The 22507-nt window shown below is 42.5% G+C and overlaps 2 protein-coding genes across 3 annotated transcripts; one reads left to right on the top strand and one right to left on the bottom strand.

Moving 5' to 3' along the window:
- The first annotated feature begins 5351 nt into the window (after window positions 1-5351).
- Window positions 5352-13862, top strand: SNRPB (small nuclear ribonucleoprotein polypeptides B and B1). Of its 2 annotated transcripts, none has more exons than XM_060124089.1 (7): window positions 5352-5511; window positions 7764-7915; window positions 9715-9826; window positions 10888-11040; window positions 12277-12415; window positions 12736-12861; window positions 13703-13862. In XM_060124089.1, the coding sequence occupies exons 1-7, from the start codon at window positions 5509-5511 to the stop codon at window positions 13738-13740; spliced, it is 723 nt and encodes a 240-aa protein (XP_059980072.1). In that variant the 5' UTR covers window positions 5352-5508; the 3' UTR covers window positions 13741-13862. The 2 variants fall into 2 exon arrangements, with proteins under 2 accessions (XP_059980072.1, XP_059980073.1); XM_060124090.1 differs by having other exon boundaries at window positions 13559-13862.
- Window positions 13863-15249: 1387 nt separating this feature from the next.
- LOC132505148 (TP53-regulated inhibitor of apoptosis 1-like) lies at window positions 15250-15463 on the bottom strand. Its single transcript, XM_060123055.1, is given in 2 exon segments — window positions 15250-15346; window positions 15348-15463. Coding segments are annotated over 2 exon segments (213 nt in total).
- Window positions 15464-22507: the final 7044 nt, after the last annotated feature.

Below are 22507 nucleotides of genomic sequence, written 5' to 3'. Positions count from 1 at the left end.
CGTTTCCCTCTGAGGCCTGCATTCTGCTGACCTGTATGGTAGAATATGTTTGGGTGTATGTGGAGTGGTGTCACTTAATCAATATATTGTCTTAGCTCCAAATTCACCTTTTGTTGCCTGATCTGTGAAAATGGATCTGGGCCCTTTATATATTTTTCCTTTGTCAGCTGTCATGAGGTACATCAGTAGTGGGCTGTTCTGGAACAACATTGCTGGAGGAAGGGGTCCTCTCTCCTGGTGTAGGTGGCTCTTCCACCAGGCTCCTGGAGAGTACCCTTTTCCCCTGCTTCTCGGCCAGTGCACTTTTGTCTCATGCTAAATGCCTGCAGGGACACAGCTTTCTCAACCGATTGGCCACCCTGTGTTTTCTCCAGCTCTCCACCCAGGTGATGGTGGCTCAGGAGCCCCAACAGCACAGGCCTGTGCTCCAGCCCAGATTGCTGCTCCTGTACCTTCTCTTCAGCACCATGGGGACACACCCTGGGGCCACCTTGGACCTTCATCCTGTGCAGAGGCTCAGAGCCTCCCAAGCCTGATTGTTGCTCCCCAGACCCTCTCCTTAGCTCCACATGCATGTGCACCAGGGCCCCAGCAGCCACCCATAGCTGCCCCAGCCTAAGCTGTGCACCTAAGTGCACTAGGCTTTTGCAGCTTTTCAGCCTCCATTTCTAGCAGCACCTATAGCAGTACCTTGACCTCTTTTGCTCACCCACCCATCAGTCTTGGCTGACTTGGCCCCAGAGGTTTGTTTGCTGCGGCCCTTCAGACACAGATACTGTATGGTCCAGGCTTTGTGTCAACATCAACACCCTGACTGTCTGTGCATGTTGGGCTCCCTTTGTGTACCTGCCAACCAGCCTTGGCTTGCCTGTGCTCCACAGGGATATTCCTACTTGCCTGGCGACTGCAGACCAGCTCTGGCCTGTGCAAAGTTCTGGCCCTTCCTACCAACTTCTCCACCATCCAGTGGGCTGAAACCACACCTTCTCTAGCGAGGGCTGAACCCAAACCTTGGGGAGGGAAACAACCTTCTAGGTTTATCCTTCTTTAGGTACTCTCCCTTAGCTGAGGGTTTTCTTTTAATATTTACAGTTACTTTTCTATCATTGCAAAGTAATTCTTCCTGCTAAATTTCCCATTTAAGTTACTGTGTGGTTTCTGTCTCCTCACTGGACTCACGTTGATACAGATGTGAATGTGTACAGTTTTTATATGAGGGCAAAGACGCAAACTTCTGACTGCAGTTATTCAGTGAACCCAGAGATAAACCAAAGAAATAATGCACGTCAAAATTACTATTAATACTAGCTGGGGCAATGGCCCTGAACCCAGACACAAACTTAATGTTCTAAACCAGGGGATGGCAAAATGCAGCCTGAAGGCCAAATCTGGCCTGCCACCTGTTTTTTTAAGGCCTGCAAGCTAAGAATGCTTCTTACATTTTAAATCATTGGAAAGAATCAAAAGAAGAATAATATTTTGTGACACATATTTGTGTTCATAAATAAAGTTTTATCATAGCACAGCCACACATTGTTACATATTGTCTATAGCTGCTTTCATACTACAATGGTTGGGTTGAGTAATTGCATTAGAGACCATATGGCCCAAAACCCTAAAATACTATCTGACTCCTAACAGAAAATGTTTGCAAATCCCTGATCTAGACTGAAACTTGGGAATACTTTACCAAACAAAGGCCAAATGAATAGCTTGTTTAACCCCCAGCTCTGGAATTCATGGCCCCCTTTTCCTGATCTGTGGAAATTGACAAACTGATTCTAAAATTAATATGGAATTTTCAAGGGATGCAGAATGCCAAAACAATCTTGAAAAAGAAAAACAAATTAGGAGGACTCACATTTTCTGAAAAACTACAAAGCAATGGTACTGACATAAGGAAAGACATATAGATCAAAGGAATAGAATTGAGAGATAAGAAATAAAATCATGTGTCTACGGTCCACTGATTTCCTCAAGGTGCCAAGACCATTCAGTGGGGGAAAGAATAGTCTTTTCAACAAATGGTGCTGGGACAACTGTATATCTTCTTGCCAAAGAATAAAGTTTGACTCTTGCCTTATGTCATGTACAAAAAATAACTGAAAATGTATCAAAGATCTAAATGTAAGAATGAAAACTGTAGAACTATTATGAGAAAACATAGGGTTAAATCTTCATGATCTTGGATTTGGTAAAAGATTGTTAGATATGGCACCAAAAGCCTGAGCAACGAAAGAAAAAAGATAAATTGGACTTCATCAAAATTAAAAACTATTGTGCAGGACACTGTAAAGTGAAAAGACAACTCACAGAATGAGAGCAAATGTTTATAAATCATATATCTGATAAGGGACTTATATCTAGAATACATAAAGAACTCTCACAACTCAATAATAAAAGACAATGCAAGGATGATACACAGATGGCCAATAAGTACATGAAAAGATGCTGGACATCATTAGTCGTCAGGGTAATAATGCAAATCAAAACTTTGAGATAGATACCACTTCACACACACTAGGATAGCTTGAATCTGAAAGTCACATAGTAACAAACATTGGTGAAGACATGGAGAAATCAGAACTTGCATACACTGCTGGTGGAAATGTAAAATGGTGCAGCCCCTTTGGAAAACAGTCTGGCAGTTCCTCAAATGATTAAAGTTACCATGCGACCCAGCAATATGACCCATATGACCCATTCCTAGGTATACATGCAAGAGAAATGAAAGCATATAATTACATGAAAGCATACATGCATGTTTATAGCAGCCTCATTCATAATAGCCAAAGGTGGAAACAACCCAAATGTCTGTCAGCTGATGAATGGATAAACAAAAGTGGTCTATCCATACAATGGAATCTTATTCAGCCATGAAAAGAAGTGAAGTACTGATACATGCCACAGCGTGGATGATCCTTGAGAACATTATGCTAAGTGAAAGAAGGCAGTTACAAAAGATCACATATTACATGATTCACTTTATATGAAATGTTTGGAATGTCCTTCACTTGACTGAGGTCTCTGCTCACATGCCACTCCTCAGAGGCTTTCTCTGACCATCTAGCCAAACTTGCAACCCATCACTCTCAGTTCCCCTACCCTACTTTATTTATTTTTTCATGTCACTCTAATGTTACCTTGTATACTTATTTGTTTGGTTTATTGTCTGCCTTTCTTACTAGAACATAAATTCCTTCAGGGAAGGGACTTTGTATCCCAGTAACAGTGCATAGCCTTAGTAGGTGCTAAATAAGTAATTTTTAAGTGTGTGCATAAGTGATAATGTTAGGAGGCAGGGTAACTTTGGAGCCACTGAGGAGACAAATGGCACCATATTCCTATTCTGACTGTCGACTCTGCCACCTCGGACAAGATAATCCATCTCTTTGATCCTCCATCTCTTCATCTACGGGTTGACAGAAACAGGGTGACAGAATGTGCATTTTAGGTCTGGTGTGAGGATTAAAAAGCCCTGAGGTGGAAGATATCCTTGCTGGATTTGAGGAACAGGAAGGAGACTAGTGTGGCTGGAAGATGATGAATGAGGGGAATGTTGAGGGAGATGAAGTTAGATGCAGAGAGAGAGATTCAGGGCTGGATTTTATTCCAACGTGTGCTGGGAAGTTATTGGGAGGTGGAGAGCAGGGTGATGACATCATCTGATATAATCTCAGTACATTATAGAAGGATCCCTCTGGCTGCTATGAGAGCAAGAGAGGAAGCAAAGAGACCAGTTACGGCTTTGTTCAGTGATCCAAGACAGAGATGATGGTGCCTAGGACTAGCATAGTAGAAGTGGAGCAGGTGACTACAATCTGATTCAAGACATTTTGAATCAGGGATGAGGAATTCCTCAAAGAGAGGAGTCAAGGATGCTGCCAAGTTTTGTTTTTTTTTTTTAAATTAATTATTTTTTGGCTGCCCTGGATTTTCGTTGCTGCGTGTCGGCTTTCTCTAGTTGCAGTGAGCAGGGGCTACCCTTTTGTTGCAGTGCGCAGGCTTCTCACTGCGGTGGCTTCTCTTGTTGCGGAGCACGGGCTTTAGGCATGTGGGCTTCAGTAGTTGTGACACATGGGCTCGGTAGTTGTGGCTCCCAGGCTCTAGAGCGCAGGCTCAGTAGTTGTGGCGCACGGGCTTAGTTGCTCCGTAGCATGTGGGATCTTCCCGGACCAGGGCTCAAACCCATGTCCCCTGCGTTGGCAGGCAGATTCTTAACCACTGTGTCACCAGGGAAGCCCTGTTGTTTTGTTTTTTAAACCAAGAAACTTCTGAGATGGGGAACACTGGTAAGAAGTGGTTTTAGGAAGAAGAGTGAATAGAAGCAAGAATTCAGTTTTCAACGTATTAAATTTAGTATACCTATTAGACATCCATGTCTATGGATACTAAAGGCCAAGAGTTAAATGAAGAGCCCAGGGTTAGAGGAATAAATTTTTTTTGTTTGTTTTTTTTTGCGGTACGCGGGCCTCTCACTGTTGTGGCCTCTCCCGTTGCGGAGCACAGGCTCCGGACGCGCAAGCTCAGCGGCCATGGCTCACGGGCCCAGCCGCTCTGCGGCATATGGGATCTTCCCAGACCAGGGCACGAACCTGTGTCTCCTGCATCGGCAGGCGGACTCTCAACCACTGCGCCACCAGGGAAGCCCTAGAGGGATAAATTTGAAAAACCTGATCATATAGGTAGCATTCAAAAGTCATGGGACTGGATGGGATTGATAAATTCATTCATCAGATATTTATTAAGCCCTTGTTTTGTGCTAAGCAGTGTTCTTCTAGGCACTACAGCAATGAACAATACACAAAGAAAAATCTATACCCTTCGAACTAACATTCTAATGGGGAGGATAATAAAATAACATATATGGTATGTTAGCAATCAATGTTAAGGAGAAAAATAAAACAGGGATGGGTGGGAAGATTGCAGTTTTAAACAGGACGACAAGGAAAGTCCTCAGTGGGAAAATATTATTTGAGCTTAAGTCGTGAAGGTGAGGGCGTGAGCCTTGCACATACCTGGACGACTAGCATTCCAGGCAGAGGCAACAGCAAATGCAAAGGAGCTGAAGCAGGTCGACTAAGTTCACGGAAAAGCAGGGACACTGGCTGTAGAGGACAGAGCTGGGGTAGAGTGGTGGGAGATGAGGACCGAGAGTTAATGGGCTGGGGCGCGGGGGGTTGGGTGGTGAGGGTGAAGAGGAGCAGCTCTAGTACCGACAGAAACTAGGAAGGTGTCCAACAGAGAAGATCCTAAGCCTCTGCGATTCAGTTTAACGTTAGCACCGCCCCAACCCCGCCGAAGCCCCGCCCCGTTCTAAGCTCACGGCTCAGCACCTCGGCCGGAACTCAAGGGACTGGCTCCGGGACCGGAAGCAGCCTTCTACCTTACCCCATTTTGCCCGCGGTCGCGTTTCCGGTAGCGGCGGCGGGAAGCGAGCTAGTGGCGGGCTTCTAGGCCTCTGCGGAGGCGAATCCGGCGGGAATCCGAGCCATCAGAACCGCCACCATGGTGAGGAAGCATAGGCTGGCGGCGCGGGAGCTCCCGACTCTGTTGTGGAGTGGGGAGCGCGACTAACCGGGAAGGAGGCCGTGGGTTGGCCGCTCCGGGCGGTGAAGGCCCCGGCCGCCGCGGCCCCTCAGTCGGGACAGGGAAGACCCGGACCTTGGTCGCTCGGCGGGGTGGGGGAGGGGAAGGCTGGAAATGAGGGTCCGAGGCCAGGGTCGCTCGGTGCAGGAGAGGTTAGAACTGCGTTGCGGTCCGCCACGCCTCTGTGACCACAGTGCTTGGGATCCCGTAGGCGCTGAGTAAACTTTGCAGCGTGAGTGTGTGTGTGTCTGGGGTGTCGGAGCAGGTACTAGCGCCGCAGGGTTACTGGGGAAGACCCGGTGAGAGACTCAGACTTGTGAAGGCGGGTGAGGGTCCGAGAAGGAGTTGCGGAAAGAGGTGGAAGGGCTTGTGTCTGAAACTAGAGTCTTGGTTCTAGTAGATGGGGAGGAGTGAACGGAGGATGAACGAGTGGAGGAAAAGTTCAACTCGTTTGTTCAGCATATATGTATGTTTGAGTATGTCTGACTTTTCAGGCCCTGGGGCTGCACAATGAAATGTTTACTTCACCGAGTTCACTCTCTGTTTGGGGACATGGATAGTATAATTCGGAATGGTAATTCAGCATTAAGTAAAAGTAACGGCGGGGGGCGGGGTAAGAAGGCTTTCTGGAGCAGAGTCCTGAAAGATTGTCAGGCGTTTTCCCAGCGAAAATGGGAGGGAATAGTGTAGATCCGGAGGATTGCCAGAACAAAGCATGAAGGGTAGCACCATTGAAAGTTCCTGGAGGGGAAAAGGAAGAATGAGGTGGGAGGAATTGGCAGGAGTCTGGTTATTAATGGCTTTACATGCTACTTAATTTTGTTGGTGATGAGGGATGCCACTGAAGGATTTTAACCAGCAAAATGACATGAACTTAGTTGTGTTTAGAAAGATAACTCTGTTCGGTAGCTGTTATATATTGGGTGAATTGGAAGCAGGGAAACCTAGTAGGGTATTGTTTGGAGAATTGGTTAGAAGAGTAGGCACTGGATTCAGGCTGACTAACATCCAACACAGCTTAACCTCTTACAGCCTCAGTGGCCTCATCTGTAAAATCTGATGTTAAAGATTAAGTGAGAGAATAGTGTTTATGGCAGTGCCTGCCAGTGAGCACCCAGTAAGAATTAACTGTACAAGACAGATGGACCAATAAATGTTACCATAAATGTTCAGACCATGTGGTTAGAAGCTGTGATTACAGTTGGGTTAAAATGGTCATCTGAAAGAGACTGAACCACATAACTTGGGTCTCCAGGGTGGCAGGAGTCGAGATTCCAATCCATGCATTTGTAGGTTCAGAGCACCTGTGCTCGTCCAAGCTCACAGAGATCAATAGTAAGCACAGTGCCTGGTACTTAGAAGGCCCTTGCATGAGTTAGGATTGGCCTATACCAGTCAGACTGATAGGAGGCTGATGAAACAAAGCAAATGCCAGGTCCTTTATTTCTAGAGAGAAGTGTAACTGCCAAGGGCACTTGACATTCTCATTGTGAGGTCTATATAGTCTCTCTATTTTACCAAAACTACATTGGAAGCCAGGCTATAAAGCAGAATAGGTTGTTGGGTTAATTAAGGAGTATGTCAGGTTATATATTCTCATTATGTGTTCAAACTCATTAGCACTCTGAGCACCAGAAAGTTTTTCTCTCCTAAAGGTAATCTTGGAGACACACTAACAAATTATTGATTTGGGGGATTCCATTCTCGCTTCCAAGCTGATCAGCTCCTTTCTGATAACAAGCTCTTCATTGATTAGATTCTTAGTGCCAGTCCCATTCCAGCTCTTTTACCCAGTCTTTTTAATGAGATGTTGGTGTTCGACAGCACCTATAATCTACACAATGGCAGATGGCTAATCTCTGATATACTCGGGTTTCATTAGTTTGGAGCCACCTTACCCTCTCACCCCTGAAACATACACAGCATAGACAAAGGCAATTGTAATACGAGAAAGATGATTTTAAGGGAAGGAAGAATAATAGCTCAGGATTGAAAACAGGGTGATGTGAGAGAATTCCCAGGAAAGGTCTGTGGCTGGAAGACAGAGCTGAGACTACTGAGAAAGACAGACATGGAAAAGAAGGCTGCAGCAGAAGTTTTAAGGAAGGACCAGGGCTATGTCTGGTCCTTCCATAAAAGAGCTGAGTCCCATTCTTCCTGATTTCTCCTTGCAGACCGTGGGCAAGAGCAGCAAGATGCTGCAGCACATCGACTACAGGATGAGGTGCATCCTGCAAGATGGCCGTATCTTCATTGGCACCTTTAAAGCTTTTGACAAGCATATGAATTTGATCCTCTGTGACTGTGATGAGTTCAGGAAGATCAAGTGAGGAGTGGGCTGTGGGGGGAGGGATTGGGTGGATGGGGAGTGGTTTGGGTGGGCGGGCCAAGTGACAGGCGGTGATGTAGCTAGCTAGTTCCTCTTGGTTTACTTTCCTGTTTTACAGGGCAGATTAAAATGGGGATATTGGACACTAAGACATCTCTTTCCTTAGTCTTGCTCTCTACTTCTAGCAGAGTACAAATTGTAAGGAGGGCTGCTAGGCTTTTTGTTTCTCTGACTTTGCGTGCCCCTGAGTACTGGGGTAAAGGGCTCTCATGTTCTCCCCACAGGTGTGTAAGGGGGGAGAGCTTGATTTTCTGGCCTCATTGCCTATTTGTAAAGCTGTAGCCTAAAGGGCTCTCCCAGTGCAGCCTGGTCTGAAACTGCTTTAAGAAGCCTCTGACCCTCTTCAGGGTAAGTGCTCAGCTCCCCTTGTGGGTTTGGGGCCAGTGATTTTTTGTTGGCATTTATAGAAACAATTGGAGAATACAATTCCATAAGTTATTAGGTAATTCCCTTGTCTTAGGACTCACAGATCTTAAGCTTCTAGGCTATTAAAAGATGTGGTCTTGCATTTCATCCTATTTTACATTCAAGGCATCTTGAGGCCCAGAGGAGTTACATGACTTCCATGATCATCCAGCTCTCTTTTGTCACGTGCAGCGTCCATAGTATGTTGCCAGTGGCTGTGAATTCCCTTTGATTCTCTTTGGGACAGTTGTTTTCTTTGTGGCATGAGGTCAAGAAATACAGCACAGAAAATGTGGTAGAGATGGCCGAGTGCCAGGTACACATTAGACAGTGACCAACAGATCAGTGTAGAACTATTCCAAATTGTTCTCTTCTGTATTTTTAAATGAAACTAACTTTATTCTGATAATTAAAAAGTGTCTATTAGAAAATATTTATTAAAAGTACATAAAAGTATGTGAGAAAAAACTTAAAATACCCAGAAAGGGTTTTTTTTTTAAATTGTGAAAGGGCAATACATGCTTTTATTAAATAAGAAGATATAGGTAAGTCAAAAAAAGGAAAAAATGGCACCCACAGAAAACTACTGTTAATATAATATAAAATATCACTAAAATGAAACCTTTAAGTTATTTAAAAAAATTAGGGTATTTTGTATTTATTTTTAGGATATTGGCTGTGGCTTTCCTTTCCTTTCCCCATCTTCTTGCGGTTATTTTTCCTGGTTTACATTCATTTATATTTTGTTCATACTTCTCTGGTTGTTGCTGTTTGGAGATTTCTGTTTTTTGTTCTTTGAGGACAAAGGTGTAATTTCTATGTAGTTAACTCTTAACCTTTTCCTTTATAACTTCTATTTCTAATGTGAGGTGAGGGGTGGAGTTACAGGCCTGTGGGGTTGAATTGGTACTAGAAGGATACTGCATGTAAGTGGAATGAGTGGGATTCAGTTGACTGAGGAATTGTTTCGGCTGCCTTCTGGCACTGGTGAGGCATTAAGCTAGAGGGAGGAAAAGGGTAATAGCAAAGGAGAGATGACTGAGGAAAGGCTTTCACAGTGGCTACGTGAGTGAGCCAGGGCTGGGCTTTCTTGACTCTTACCCTGTCTCTTGGTCTGTGCATCCTATTGGCACGGGAGACAACCACCTAAGGGGTTACAAGTTCAGCCTGTGAAGACTGTCCAGAGGAGCTGTCTTAGGGAAAGTTTATGTACCATTTGTCAGTAGATATAGTGTAAAACAAATCTTGGAGTGTCCTTAGGTAGGTGAACTTGAACTTTACCCTTTTTCTAATGCTTGCTTTTTTGTTCCTTCTTCTAAACCTGTCTTTAGACCAAAGAACTCAAAACAAGCGGAGAGAGAAGAAAAGCGAGTCCTTGGTCTGGTGCTACTTCGAGGGGAGAACCTGGTCTCAATGACAGTAGAGGGACCACCTCCCAAAGATGTAAGTCAGCAGAGAGCCAGTGCAAGGCCAGGAACCTTGTGCAAGGGAGGCCTCACTGAGCCAGGCTCTGTGTGGGGTTCTCTCTTTCATTGCAGTACTCACAGGCATCCTCTGGTTTCTGTCCCCCATTTACAGATAATAAACCAGAATCTTAAAGAGGTTACCTTGCAAGTAAGAAGTAGGGAACTAGAATTTGAGTGTTTCTAACTTGAAAGCCCTCCCTTCTTCTTTAGTTGATGGACATAGTGAGTCAACAGAAGAGGCATCTAAGGCCATCCGGGTCAATTCTTAATGTGATGACAGTTTAGTGACCATAAAAAGTCATAACTCCAAACAGTAGAATACATATGTACTTTTTGTACAGTTATAGAATAATAGTTAATGTTTATTAAGCATCTGCTATGTGCCAAGCTCTGTGGTACCTTCAGTATTTGATTTAATCCTTATAACAGTCTTTTGAGATAAATGATTCCCACTTTATAGATAATACAGACTGAGGTTTAGTAACTTGCACAAGGTGTCACAGCTAGAAAGCAGTGATACTGGCATTTGATTCCAGGCAGTCTTGGTTCATTAACATCAGCCTACCTTTAGAGATGGAAGAGGCTTTAGAGGATCTAACCAAATTTTTTTTCCCTTTTTCATTTTAATATATTGTTTGTTAAAGGAATAATCCTCTTACCTTGTTTTAATTTTTGTCCACATGTTCTTTTTTTTTTACTTAACATGTAATAGGTATGTAATATATCATTCTGCTTTTTCGCTTAATATTGTAAACATTTTTCCAGTTGCTGTACACTTTTAAAAAGTCATGGGCTTCCCTGGTGGCGCAGTGGTTGAGAGTCCGCCTGCCAGTGCAGGGGACACGGGTTCGTGTCCCGGTCTAGGAAGATCCCACATGCCGTGGAGCGGCTGGGCCCGTGAGCCATGGCCGCTGGGCCTGCGCGTCTGGAGCCTGTGCTCCTCAACGGGAGGGGCCGCAACAATGAGAGGCCTGCGTACCGGAAAAAAAAAAAAATCTCTAGGCCACAAGCATTTTAACATGTATCTTTATTTTTCAGACTGGCATTGCACGAGTGCCACTTGCTGGAGCTGCTGGGGGCCCAGGGATTGGCAGAGCTGCTGGCAGAGGAATCCCAGCTGGTGTTCCCATGCCCCAGGCCCCTGCAGGACTTGCTGGGCCGGTCCGTGGGGTTGGTGGGCCATCCCAACAGGTGAGGAGTTGGGGAAGGGGTACTAACGTCTGGTGGTTAAAATATAGGATAGAGTGAGGGTCCACAGGTTGGGAAGAGTCCAAAGTGATCAATCAGCTTATGATTGTCAGGCTCTCAGTATTTCACTGTGCTTCACGTATGGTCCCAGAGTCAAGCAAAAAGGAAAACTTGCTATTACAGAATAATGTTGATACTATTAAAGATGCAGGGGATTTCCCTGGTGGTCCAGTGGTTAGGACTCTGCGCTTCCACTGCAAGGGGGCATGGGTTCAATCCCAGGTCGTGGAACTAAGATCCCACATGCTGCGAGGTGTGGCCAAAAAATGGGCAAAAAAAGTAAAGAGATGTATAAAAAGTATTTTGGCCAACTGAATTGGAACAAAGTGTTTCCATGACAGCATTTGAATTCTTGACCCTTGAACAATGCAGGGGTTAGGAATGCCAACTGTTTAGTTGAAAATCTGCATATAACTTTACAGTTGGCGCTCTGTATCCAAGGATTCGACCAAGATTGTGTGTAGTACTGTAGTATGTATTGAGAAAAATCTGTGGATAAGGAGACCCTGGCACTTAAATCCATGTTCAAGGTCAGCTGTACTACAGCTCTTGCAACCTATTATCAGTCTTACTTGAAAATGCAAGTGCCTTATCTAATTTGGATTGGGCATACTTAACTTAGGCCTAGAAAATGGGAATTGAGCATTCAAGCTTGATTTTCTCTGACAGATAGTTTTATTTTTTATTTACTTATATATTTATTATTATTTTTAAAAATTTATTTACTTTTGGCTGCGTTGGGTCTTCATTGCTGCGCGCAGGCTTTCTCTAGTTGCGGCGAGCGGGAACTACTCTTTGTTGTGGTGTGCGGGCTTCTCACTGCGGTGGCTTCTCTTGTTGCGGAGCACGGGCTCTAGGTGCACGGGCTTCAGTAGTTGTGGTGCGTGGGCTCTAGAGTGCAGGCTCAGTAGCTGTGCATGGGCTTAGTTGCTCCACGGCATTTGTGGGATCTCCCCAGACCAGGGATCGAACCCATGTCCCCTGCGTTGGCAGGTGGATTCTTAACCACTGCACCACCAGGGAAGTCCCTGGCAGATAGTTTTAAATAGGAAGTCTGATGCCACGAGTTGTAGCTTAGGGGATTTGGTGTCTGCTGTTTCTTTACCAAGTTGGGGAGGAGAGTGGGACACCGCATTGCACTGTACTGTTCTGCCTAACTTCTCTCCTGTGTCCTCTTAGGTGATGACCCCACAAGGAAGAGGCACTGTTGCAGCAGCTGCAGCTGCTGCCACAGCCAGTATTGCAGGGGCCCCAACCCAGTACCCACCCGGCCGTGCGGGTCCTCCCCCACCTATGGGCCGAGGGGCACCCCCTCCAGGTGAGAAGCCCATGAGGAGAACCTTGCTAATTGATAGAAGATGCCTTAGCTGGATTTATGATGAGGCATAACCTTGACTGAAACTGATGATGAGTTTGTGTAATTAAGCAGGATTACTCTGAGATCCAGCTTGGCTGACTGACTGTGGAACTATCTGGGCAAGAGCCTCACTTCTTTGGCTCAAGTCCTGGTTTGCTAGGAGGGACTGGGAGGGTGGAATGGTCCTTCTGTCTCAAAACTTGGTGGACAGTTTTGTATGTTTCCTGCTACCTTTTCAAGACAGACACTTGAGCTATATTCTTGGGGCTTTTCTCTTGCAGGCATGATGGGCCCACCTCCTGGTATGAGGCCTCCCATGGGTCCCCCAATGGGGATTCCCCCTGGACGAGGCACTCCAATGGGCATGCCCCCACCAGGCATGCGGCCCCCTCCCCCAGGGATGCGAGGTAAGTACCTTCAGCAGTTGCGTTGACTTCCTTCTCTAGAGCCATGTTGGGATGGGCAATGGAGGGAAGATTGGATTTTGACCATACCTTTGGGCTTTTAGGCCTTAAGCCTCAGTAAGTGAACTCTTAGAGGACAGTTTTGTCCAGAAAGGAAAGAGGGAACAAGCATTTCTTAAATTGACCTTACCTCCCTCTTAGAACAGTGAGAGCAGCCCTGTACACAGGGCTCAGTGTCCAGGGCAGTATTCTCAGGTCACTGTAAAATAATGCATTTTGTTGCATGACCAACAAAGGTCTTATGCCCTTTGGTTTGGGAGTGTCTAGTAATTAAGGAGGGGCTCTGTGCTTTGCTACACTATTATGTGTATCTGTTTAATTCCAGTTTGAGAAATGCTGAAGTAGATCAGCTCTCTCATTTTATAGATGAGGAAACAGGCCCAGAGAGCTCAGTGTCCAGACCAGTGTTCTTTCCACCAAGCCATAGTGGCCTCTAAGTTAACCCACGGCCAAACCTGCTGACCACTGTGTCTCTAATTCGGGTTTTGCATTTATGAGCTTTATAAGCATAAGGAACCCAGTTAGCCCCAGAGGAGTCCCCCTCTGATCATTTGATAACTGCAGGGTGTGGGAGGCTGGGGTAGGGTGGGGATTCAAGTTGCAGATCAGGCACTGACTAAACTTCTTACTCTTACTTCAGGCCTTCTTTGACCTTGGCCACAGAGTTATGGAAGTAGCTCCACAGAGGCGTGGGCCCGATTCCCCAGGGCCACGTTACCACACCTGTTTGTTTGTTAAGCCGTTGTTCGCGGAGTCTCACCGGATTGTCTGGTTTCCCTTACAGGGCCCCCTCCCCCGGGAATGCGCCCACCAAGGCCCTAGACTCATCTTGGCCCTCCTCAGCTCCCTGCCTGTTTCCCGTAAGGCTGTACATAGTCCTTTTACTTCCTTGTGGCCTGTGACACTAGTTTATAATAAACTCTTAAGAGAATATTATAAATGCACCTGGTATGTTTGTTTATTTTCAGAAAAACCTTTGATATGCTGGGTGCTTAATACGAAGCATTGCCTTGAAAAAATTTAGCCCTAATTGTAGCTGCTTCCCTTGTAAAATACTATATTCATGTATAGAGATGCACAGCCTCATCCAAGAGAATTACAAAATTGAACTACAAGAAGACATTTCACTTGTCAAACTGGCAAAGATCATTTTGTTGATATAAACATTCGTACCCTGTTGTGATTGGTATGTCCTCTTTGGAAGGCACTAATCTAGATAACTTCTTGAGCAGTACTTTATTTTATTTTTTAGAAACTAAATGTTACAGTTTATTCCATCTTCATGATTAAAGGCATTACAGGGCAGGGTGGGTAAGCAAGGCAGATAAAGCAACCCCCCCCCCCAACATTTAACCAGATGCCTCATTTTGGTGTTTTTATCATATACAGGTTGACTTAATTCATTGACTTAAGTTGAAAGGTGGCAACAACAAATCTTTGCCATTTAGGATCTTCCTCCTTAGCTACTACAAGGATCTTAATTCCTGAACTACACCATGAGCTCTGAAATGGTGTTCACCACACTGTTCTTGAAGTTTTCACATCTTAACATAAGATCTGACACCTCTTGTTAAGGTAGGCAACTGTTAAAAGCTGTCTTTCTCTTGGCTCACCCAGTCCATCAGCAATCTTAACAATTAAGTTACTATATAAAAATAAAACTGTACTCCCAAGCATTGATTTTCTAGAGCATTAGCTCCCTGAGAGAAAAGAGAGATCCTAACCAGTTGCTTCCATGAACAGTAACCCCAGTACAGTGTACAGAATGTCCTTCGAAGCATAGCCCAAGAGGTTAGGCAACCTTGGTCATCCTGACGAGCTTATCAGCATTAACATACAAGATATATTTAAAACTGATCCCAGGGCTTCCCTGGTGGCACAGTGGTTGAGAGGCCACCTGCCGATGCAGGGGACATGGGTTCGTGCCCTGGTCCGGGAAGATCCCACATGCCACGGAGCGGCTGGGTCCATGAGCCATGGCCGCTGAGCCTGCGCGTCTGGAGCCTGTGCTCCGCAACGGGAGAGGCCACACTGTGAGAGGCCTGTGTACGGCAAAACAAACAAACAACAACAAAAACCTGATCCCAGACCAAATATTGCAACCATAATCCCAAATAATCCCATTATTTAGTGTGCTGAGATGCCAAAGCCAGAAATCTCAGAGTGATGGTTCATCATTTTCTACAAGTGAGAGGAAAATACCAAGGAGGAAAGGAAACTCCTCCCTCCTAAATTTATCAAATCCATGCTATCTTCACAGCTTTAATTGACACGATCCAGAGTCCTCAATTTCCTGATATGAGGAGTCCATTTTCAAGGTGACTGTCAAGGTCAAGAAGAACTTTCAGTCTTTTCTTTGCCATGCCCATGAACCTCCAGTCCTTCAATAGGAATCTCCTCCTTTATTGCTTTCTGAACTCACTGCTGAGTGCTTGAAGAGGTCGGTGCCTGGGTCCCCATTGAGGAACTTCTCGGCAAACCAGCAATTGAAGCACTGGTCACACTTGTGCTTCGTGTCAGTGCAAGCCTCCCTTACGCTGTTCATGGTGTCAGCATCCACAGCAGTTGAGCAGTACTTGAGATAATCATATTTTTCTACAACAAAGTATGAAGGAAATACTAAAAATGGAAATTAATCCTATTGGAAGAGGAACAGTTTTGGTATAACTTTCTCCTGGGGTCATATGCATACGTGTAGTCTAATCCAATTTTTGATTTGTGGGATATCCATGACTTCTTTCACCCAAAGTCTGTCTTTAGTTGATAGATCACTAAGCAGTACTCTAGTAGTACATCAGGCTTAAAGGATACAGAAATAAAGTGGATACTTTAAAAATTACTGCCTTGCAGGGGGACCATTCTAAATGCAAAGGAGACCTTAATGAAAAAGAAGAGACTAGTGTTGTAGTATGGAGGTGTATCTCCAGGGATTTTAAGGTGGTTCACCATAAAAATCAAATATGCCAAGCTAATACGACAAGAAGAAAGCGATATAATCTTCTCAGTAGATGCAGAAGACATTTGGTAAAATTCTAACGCTCGTTAGGAATAGAAGGTAAATTTATAAACATGATACAGAGATTTATGAAAAAAACACAGCAAGCATAATAGTGAAAGGCTGAAAACTACCTTTAAGATTAGGAATAAGACAAGGGTGTCCACTTTCACCACTGCTATTCACAATTATACTGGAAGGTCTAGCAGAGCAATTAAGGAAGAAAAAAGCCAGATTGGGAAGGAAGAAGTAAAACTTCACAGATAAAATCCTATATATAGAAAATCCCAAAGAATCCATAAGAAAGCTCCTAGAGCTGATAAGTAAATTCAGCAAAATTGCAGGGTATGAGATTGCACACAAATCAACTGTATTTCTATACACCAGCAACAATCTGAAAAAAATTTTTTAATTCCATTTACAACAGCAGCCAAAAGAATAAAATACTTGGGAATCAATTTAAACAAGGTGGTGAAAGATTTGTACACTGAAAGTTACAGGAACTTCCCTGGTGGTACAGTGGTTAAGAGTCTGCCTGCCAGTGCAGGGGACATGGGTTTGAGCCCTGGTCTGGGAAGATCCCACATGCCGTGGAGCAACTAAGCCTGTGTGCCACAACTACTGAGCTTGTGCTCTAGAGCCCGCAAGCCATAACTACTGAAGCCCGTGCTCCGCAACAAGAGAAGCCACCTCAATGAGAAGTCTGTGCACTGCAATGAAGAGTAGCCCCTGGTCACTGCAACTAGAGAAAGCCCATGCGCAGCAACAAAGACCCAACACAGCCAAAAATAGATAATAAATTTATGAAAAAAATAAAATTACAGGGCTTCCCTGGTGGCGCAGTGGTTGAGAGTCCGCCTGCCGATGCAGGGGACAAGGGTTCATGCCCCGGTCTGGGAAGATCCCACATGCCGTGGAGCGGCTGGGCCTGTGAGCCATGGCCGCTGAGCCTGCGCGTCCGGAGCCTGTGCTTCGCAACAGGAGAGGCCACAGCAGTGAGAGGCCCGCATATCACAAAAAAAAACACCAAAAAACAAAACAACAACAACAAAATAAATAAAAAATAAATAAATAAAATTACAAACATCCTGAAAGAAAACCTAAATAAATGGTAAAACATACCGTGTTCATAGTTTGGAAGACAATTTTGTTAAAATGGCAGTATTTCCCAAAGTGCTCTATAGATTAAATGCAATCCCTATCAAAATTCCAATGGCTCTTTTTTTTTTGGCAGAAGTGGAGAAGCTCATCCTCAAATTCTTTGAAGGTTCAAGGGGTCCTGAATGGCAAGAACAATCTTGATGTCTCACACTTCCTGATTTCAAAACTTAGTACAAAGCTTGAGTAATCAAAACTGGTATGGCATAAGGATAGACATAGACCAATGGAATGGAATTGGGAGTCCAGAAATAAGCTCTTGTATATGTGGCCACAAAAGTGCCACGACCTCTCACTGGGAAAAGGATAGTCTGTTCCACAAGTGGTGCTAAGACAACTGGAAAACCACATACAAAAGAATGAAGTTGGACACCCAGCTCACTTCATATATCACTCATTAACTCAAAATGGATCAACAATCTATAAGAACTAAAACTATAAATTACCAGAAGAAAATAAGTAAGTCTTGATGGGCTTGGGTTTGGTGATAGGTTCTCAGATTTGACACCAAAAGCACAAGAAACAAAAAAAATGGACTTCATCAAAATTAGAAATTGCATCAAAGGACATTATCAAGAGTGTGAAAAGGTAACTTACAGAATGGGAGAAAATATTTACAAATCATATATCTGATTTGGGTTTAATATTCAGACTATATAAAGAACTTTTACAACTCAGCAATAGAAAGGTAAACAGCCCAATTAAAATGTCAGCAAAGGAATTGAATACACAGTTCTTCAAAGAAGATATGGATGACACATGAAAAACTGTTCAACATCATTGGTCATTAAATTCAAATCAAACCCACAATGAGATACCACTTCAACCCACTAGGATGGTTTAATGGGGAAAAAAGTTGGCAAGGATGCACAGGAATTGTGCATTGCTGGTGAGAATGTAAAATGTTGCAGCCACTGTGTAAAATGGTTTGGCAGTTCCTCAAAAAGATAAACAGAATTACCATATGAGCCAACAATCCTACTCCTAAGTATATATCCAAGAGAAATGAAAATATATGTCTACACAGAAACTTGTACACGAATGTTTATAGCAGTGTTCATAACAAGCAAAAGGTGGAAACAACCCAACTGTCCATCAGTGCATGAATGGATAGATAAATGGTGGCCTATAAATTCAATGGAATATTATTCAGCCATAAAAGGAATGAAGTATTGATACCAGCTACTATTTGGATGAACCTTGAAAATATTCTGCTAAGTAAAAGAAACCAGACACAAAAGGGCACATATGATTGCTTTTTTTTAATTGAAGTATAGTTGATATACAATATATAAGTTACAGGTGTACAATATAGTGATTCACAGGTTTTAAAGGTTATACTGCATTTATAGTTATTTTTTAAAAATAGCTCTTTATTAGAGTATAATTGCTTCATAATACTGTGTTAGTTTCTGTTGTACAACAAAGTGAGTCAGCCATATGCATACATATATCCCCATATCCCCTCCCTCTTGAGCCTCCCTCCCACCCTCCCTATCCCATGTCTCTAGGTTGTCGCAAAGCACTGAGCTGATCTCCTTGTGCTATGCTGCTGCTTCCCACTAGTTAACTATTTTACATTCGGTAGTGTATATATGTTGATGCTACTCTCACTTCGCCACAGCTTCTCCCTCCCCTGCTGTGTCCTCAAGTCCATTCTCCATGTCTACGTCTTTATTCCTGCCCTGCTGTTAGGTTCATCAATACCTTTTTTTTTTTTTTTAGATTCCATATACATGTGTTAGCATACAGTATTTGTTTTTCTCTTTCTGACTTACTTCACGCTGTATGACAGGCTCTAGGTCCATCCACCTCCCTACAAATAACTCAATTTCGTTTCTTTTTATGGCTGAGTAATATTCCATTGTATGTATGTGCCACATCTTCTTTATCCATTCATCTGTTGATGGACATTTAGGTTGCTACCATGTCCTGGCTATTGTAAATAGTGCTGCAATGAACATTGTGGTACATGTCTCTTTTTGAATTATGGTTTTCTCAGGGTGTATGACCAGTAGTGGGATTGCTGGGTCATATGATAGTTCTATTTTTAGTTTTTTAAGGAACCTCCATACTGTTCTCCATAGTGGTTGTATCAATTTACATACCCACCAACAGTGCAGGAGGGTTCCTTTTTCATCATACCCTTTGCAGCATTTATTGTTTCTAGATTTTTTGATAACAGCCATTCTGACCAGTGTGAAGTGATACCTCATTGTAGTTTTGATTTACATTTCTCTAATAATTAGTGATGTTGAGCATCTATTCATGTGCCTCTTGGACATCTGTATGTTGTCTTTGGTGAAATGTCTATTGAGGTCTTCTGCCCACTTTTTAATTGAATTGTTTGTTTTTTTGATATTGAGCTCCATGAGCTGTATGTATATTTTGGAGATTAATCCTTTGTCCGTTGTTTCTTTTGCAAATATTTTCTCCCATTCTGAGGGTTGTCTTTTCATCTTGTTTATGGTTTCCTTTGCTGTGCAAAAGCTTTTAAGTTTCATTAGGTCCTGTTTGTTTATTTTTGTTTTTATTTCCATTACTCTAGGAGGTGGGTCAAAAAAGATCTTGCTGTGGTTTATGTAAAGGAGTGCTTTTCCTATGTTTTCCTCTAAGAGTTTTATAGTGTCTCGTCTTACATTTAGGTCTTTGGAGTTTATTTTTGTGTATGGTGTTAGTGTTCTAATTTCTTTTTTTTACATGTAGCTGTTCAGTTTTCCCAGCACCACTTATTGAAGAGGCTGTCTTTCCTCCGTTGTATGTTTTTGCCTCCTCTGTCATAAATTAGGTGACCATATGTGCGTGGGTTTATCTCTGGGCTTTCTATCCTGTACCATTGATCTATATTTCTGTTTTTGTGCCAGTACCATACTGTCTTCATTACTGTAGCTTTGCAGTATAGTTTGAAGTCGGGGAGCCTGATTTCTCCAGCTCCGTTTTTCTTTCTCAAGATTGCTTTGGCTATTCGGGGTCTTTTTTGTTTCCATACGAATTGTAAAATTTTTTGTTAATTCTGTGAAGAATGCCATTGGTAGTTTGATAGGGATTGCATTGAATGTGCAGATTGCTTTGGGTAGTATTGTCATTTTCACAATATTGATTCTTACAATCCAAGAACATGGTATATTTCTTCATCTGTTTATGTCATCTTTGATTTCTTTCATCAGTGTTTTATAGTTTTCCGATAATAAATCTTTTGTCTCCTTAGTAGGTTTATTCCTAGGTATTTTATTCTTTTTGTTGCGATGGTAAATGGGATTGTTTCCTTAATTTCTCTTTCTGATTTTTCATTGTTAGTGTATAGGAATGCCAGAGATTTCTGTGTATTAATTTTGTATCCTGCAACCTTACCAAATTCATTGATTAGTTTTAGTAGTTTTCTGGTAGCATCTTCAGGATTTTCTATGTATAGTATCATGTCAGAGGCAAACAGTGACAGTTTTACCTCTTCTTTTCCAATTTGTATTCCTTTTATCTCTTTTTCTTCTCTGATTGCCATGGCTAGGGCTTCCAAAACTATGTTGAATAAGAGTGGCGAGAGTGGACATCCTTGTCTTGTTCCTGATCATAGTGGAAATGCTTTCAGTTTTTCACCATTGAGTATGATGTTTGCTGTGGGTTTGTCATATATGGGCTTTATTATGTTGAAGTAGGTTCCCTCTATGCCAATTTTCTGGAGAGTTTTTAACCATAAATTGGTGTTGAATTTTGTCAAAAGCTTTTTCTGCATCTATTAAGATGATCATATGGTGTTTATTCCTTAATTTGTTGATATGGTGTATCACATTGATTGATTTGTGTATATTGAAGAATCCTTGCATTCCTGGGATAAATCCCACTTGATCATGGTGTATGATCCTTTTAATATGTTGTTGGATTCTGTTTGCTAGTATTTTGTTCAGGACTTTTGCATCTATGTTCATCAGTGATACTGGTCTATAATTTTCTTTTTTTGTGACATCTTTTTCTGGTTTTGGTATCAGGGTGATGGTGGCTTCGTAGAATAAATTTGGGGGTGTTCCTCCCTCTGCAATTTTTTGAAAGAGTTTAAGAAGGATTGGTGCTAGCTCTTCTCTAAATGTTTGATAGAATTCACCTGTGAAGCCATCTGGTCCTGGACTTTTGCTTGCTGGAAGATTTTTAATTACAGTTTCAATTTCATTACTTGTGATAGGTCTGTTTATATTTTCTAATTCTTCCTGGTTCAGTCTTGGAAAATTGTACCTTTCCAAGAATTTGTCCATTTCTTCATGATTGTCCATTTTATTGGCATATAGTTTTTTGTAGTAGTTTCTTATAATCCTTTGTATTTCTGTAGTATTAGTTGTGATTTCTCCTTTTTCATTTCTAATTTTATTGATTTGCATCCTCTCTCTTTTATTCTTAATGAGTCTGGCTAAGGGTTTATCTATTTTGTTTATCTTCTTAAAGAACCAGCTTTTAGTTTTATTGATCTTTGCTATTGTTTTCTTTGTTTCTATTTTGTTTATTTCTGCTTTGATCTTTATGATTTCTTTCCTTCTACTGACTTTGCGTTTTCTTTGTCTTCTTTCTCTAGTTGCTTTAGGTGTAGGGTTAGATTGTTTATTTGAGATTTTTCTTGTTTCTTGAGGTGAGATTGAATTGCTATAAACTTCCCTCTTAGAACTGCTTTTGCTGCATCCCATAGGTTTTGGATCATTGTATTTTCATTGTCATTTGTTTCTATGTATTTTTAAATTTCTTCTTTGATTTCTTCAGTGATCTCTTGGTTATTTAGTAGGGCACTGTTTAGCCTCCATGTATTTGTGTTTTTTTCTTGTAGTGATTTCCAATCCCTTAGCGTTGTTGTCAGAAAAGATGCTTGATACAATTTCAATTTTCTTAAATTTTCCGAGGCTTGCTTTGTGACCCGAGATGTGATCTATCCTGGAGAATGTTCCTTGTGCACTTGAGAAGAAAGTGTATTCTGCCAATTTCAGGTGGAATGTTCTATAAATATCAATTAAATCTGTCTGGTCAATTGTGTCATTTGAAGATTGTGTTTCCTTATTTATTTTCTGTTTGGATGATCTGTCCATTAGTGTAAGTGGGGGGTTAACGTCCCCTATTGTTATTGTGTTACTGTCAATTTCCCCTTTCATGGTTGTTAGCATTTGCCTTATGTATTGAGGTGCTCCTATGTTGGGTGCATAAACACTTATAATTGTTATATCTTCTTGGATTGAACCCTTGATCATTACGTAATGTCCTTATCTCCTGTAACAGTCTTTATTTTAAAGTCTATTTTATCTGATACGAGCATTGCTACTCCAGCTTTCTTTTGATTTCCATTTGCGTGGAATGTTTTTCCATCCCTTCACTTTCAGTCTGTATGTGTCCCTAGGTCTGAAGTGGGTCTCTTATAGACAGCATATATATGGGTCTTGCCTTTGTGTCCATTCAGCCAGTCTGTGT

The sequence above is a fragment of the Lagenorhynchus albirostris genome, chromosome 15 (assembly GCF_949774975.1).
Source record: "Lagenorhynchus albirostris chromosome 15, mLagAlb1.1, whole genome shotgun sequence".
In the NCBI taxonomy this organism is placed as follows: Eukaryota; Metazoa; Chordata; class Mammalia; order Artiodactyla; family Delphinidae; genus Lagenorhynchus; species Lagenorhynchus albirostris.
Note: the sequence above shows the minus strand (reverse complement) of the source record. Positions and strands in the feature narration are given on the sequence as shown.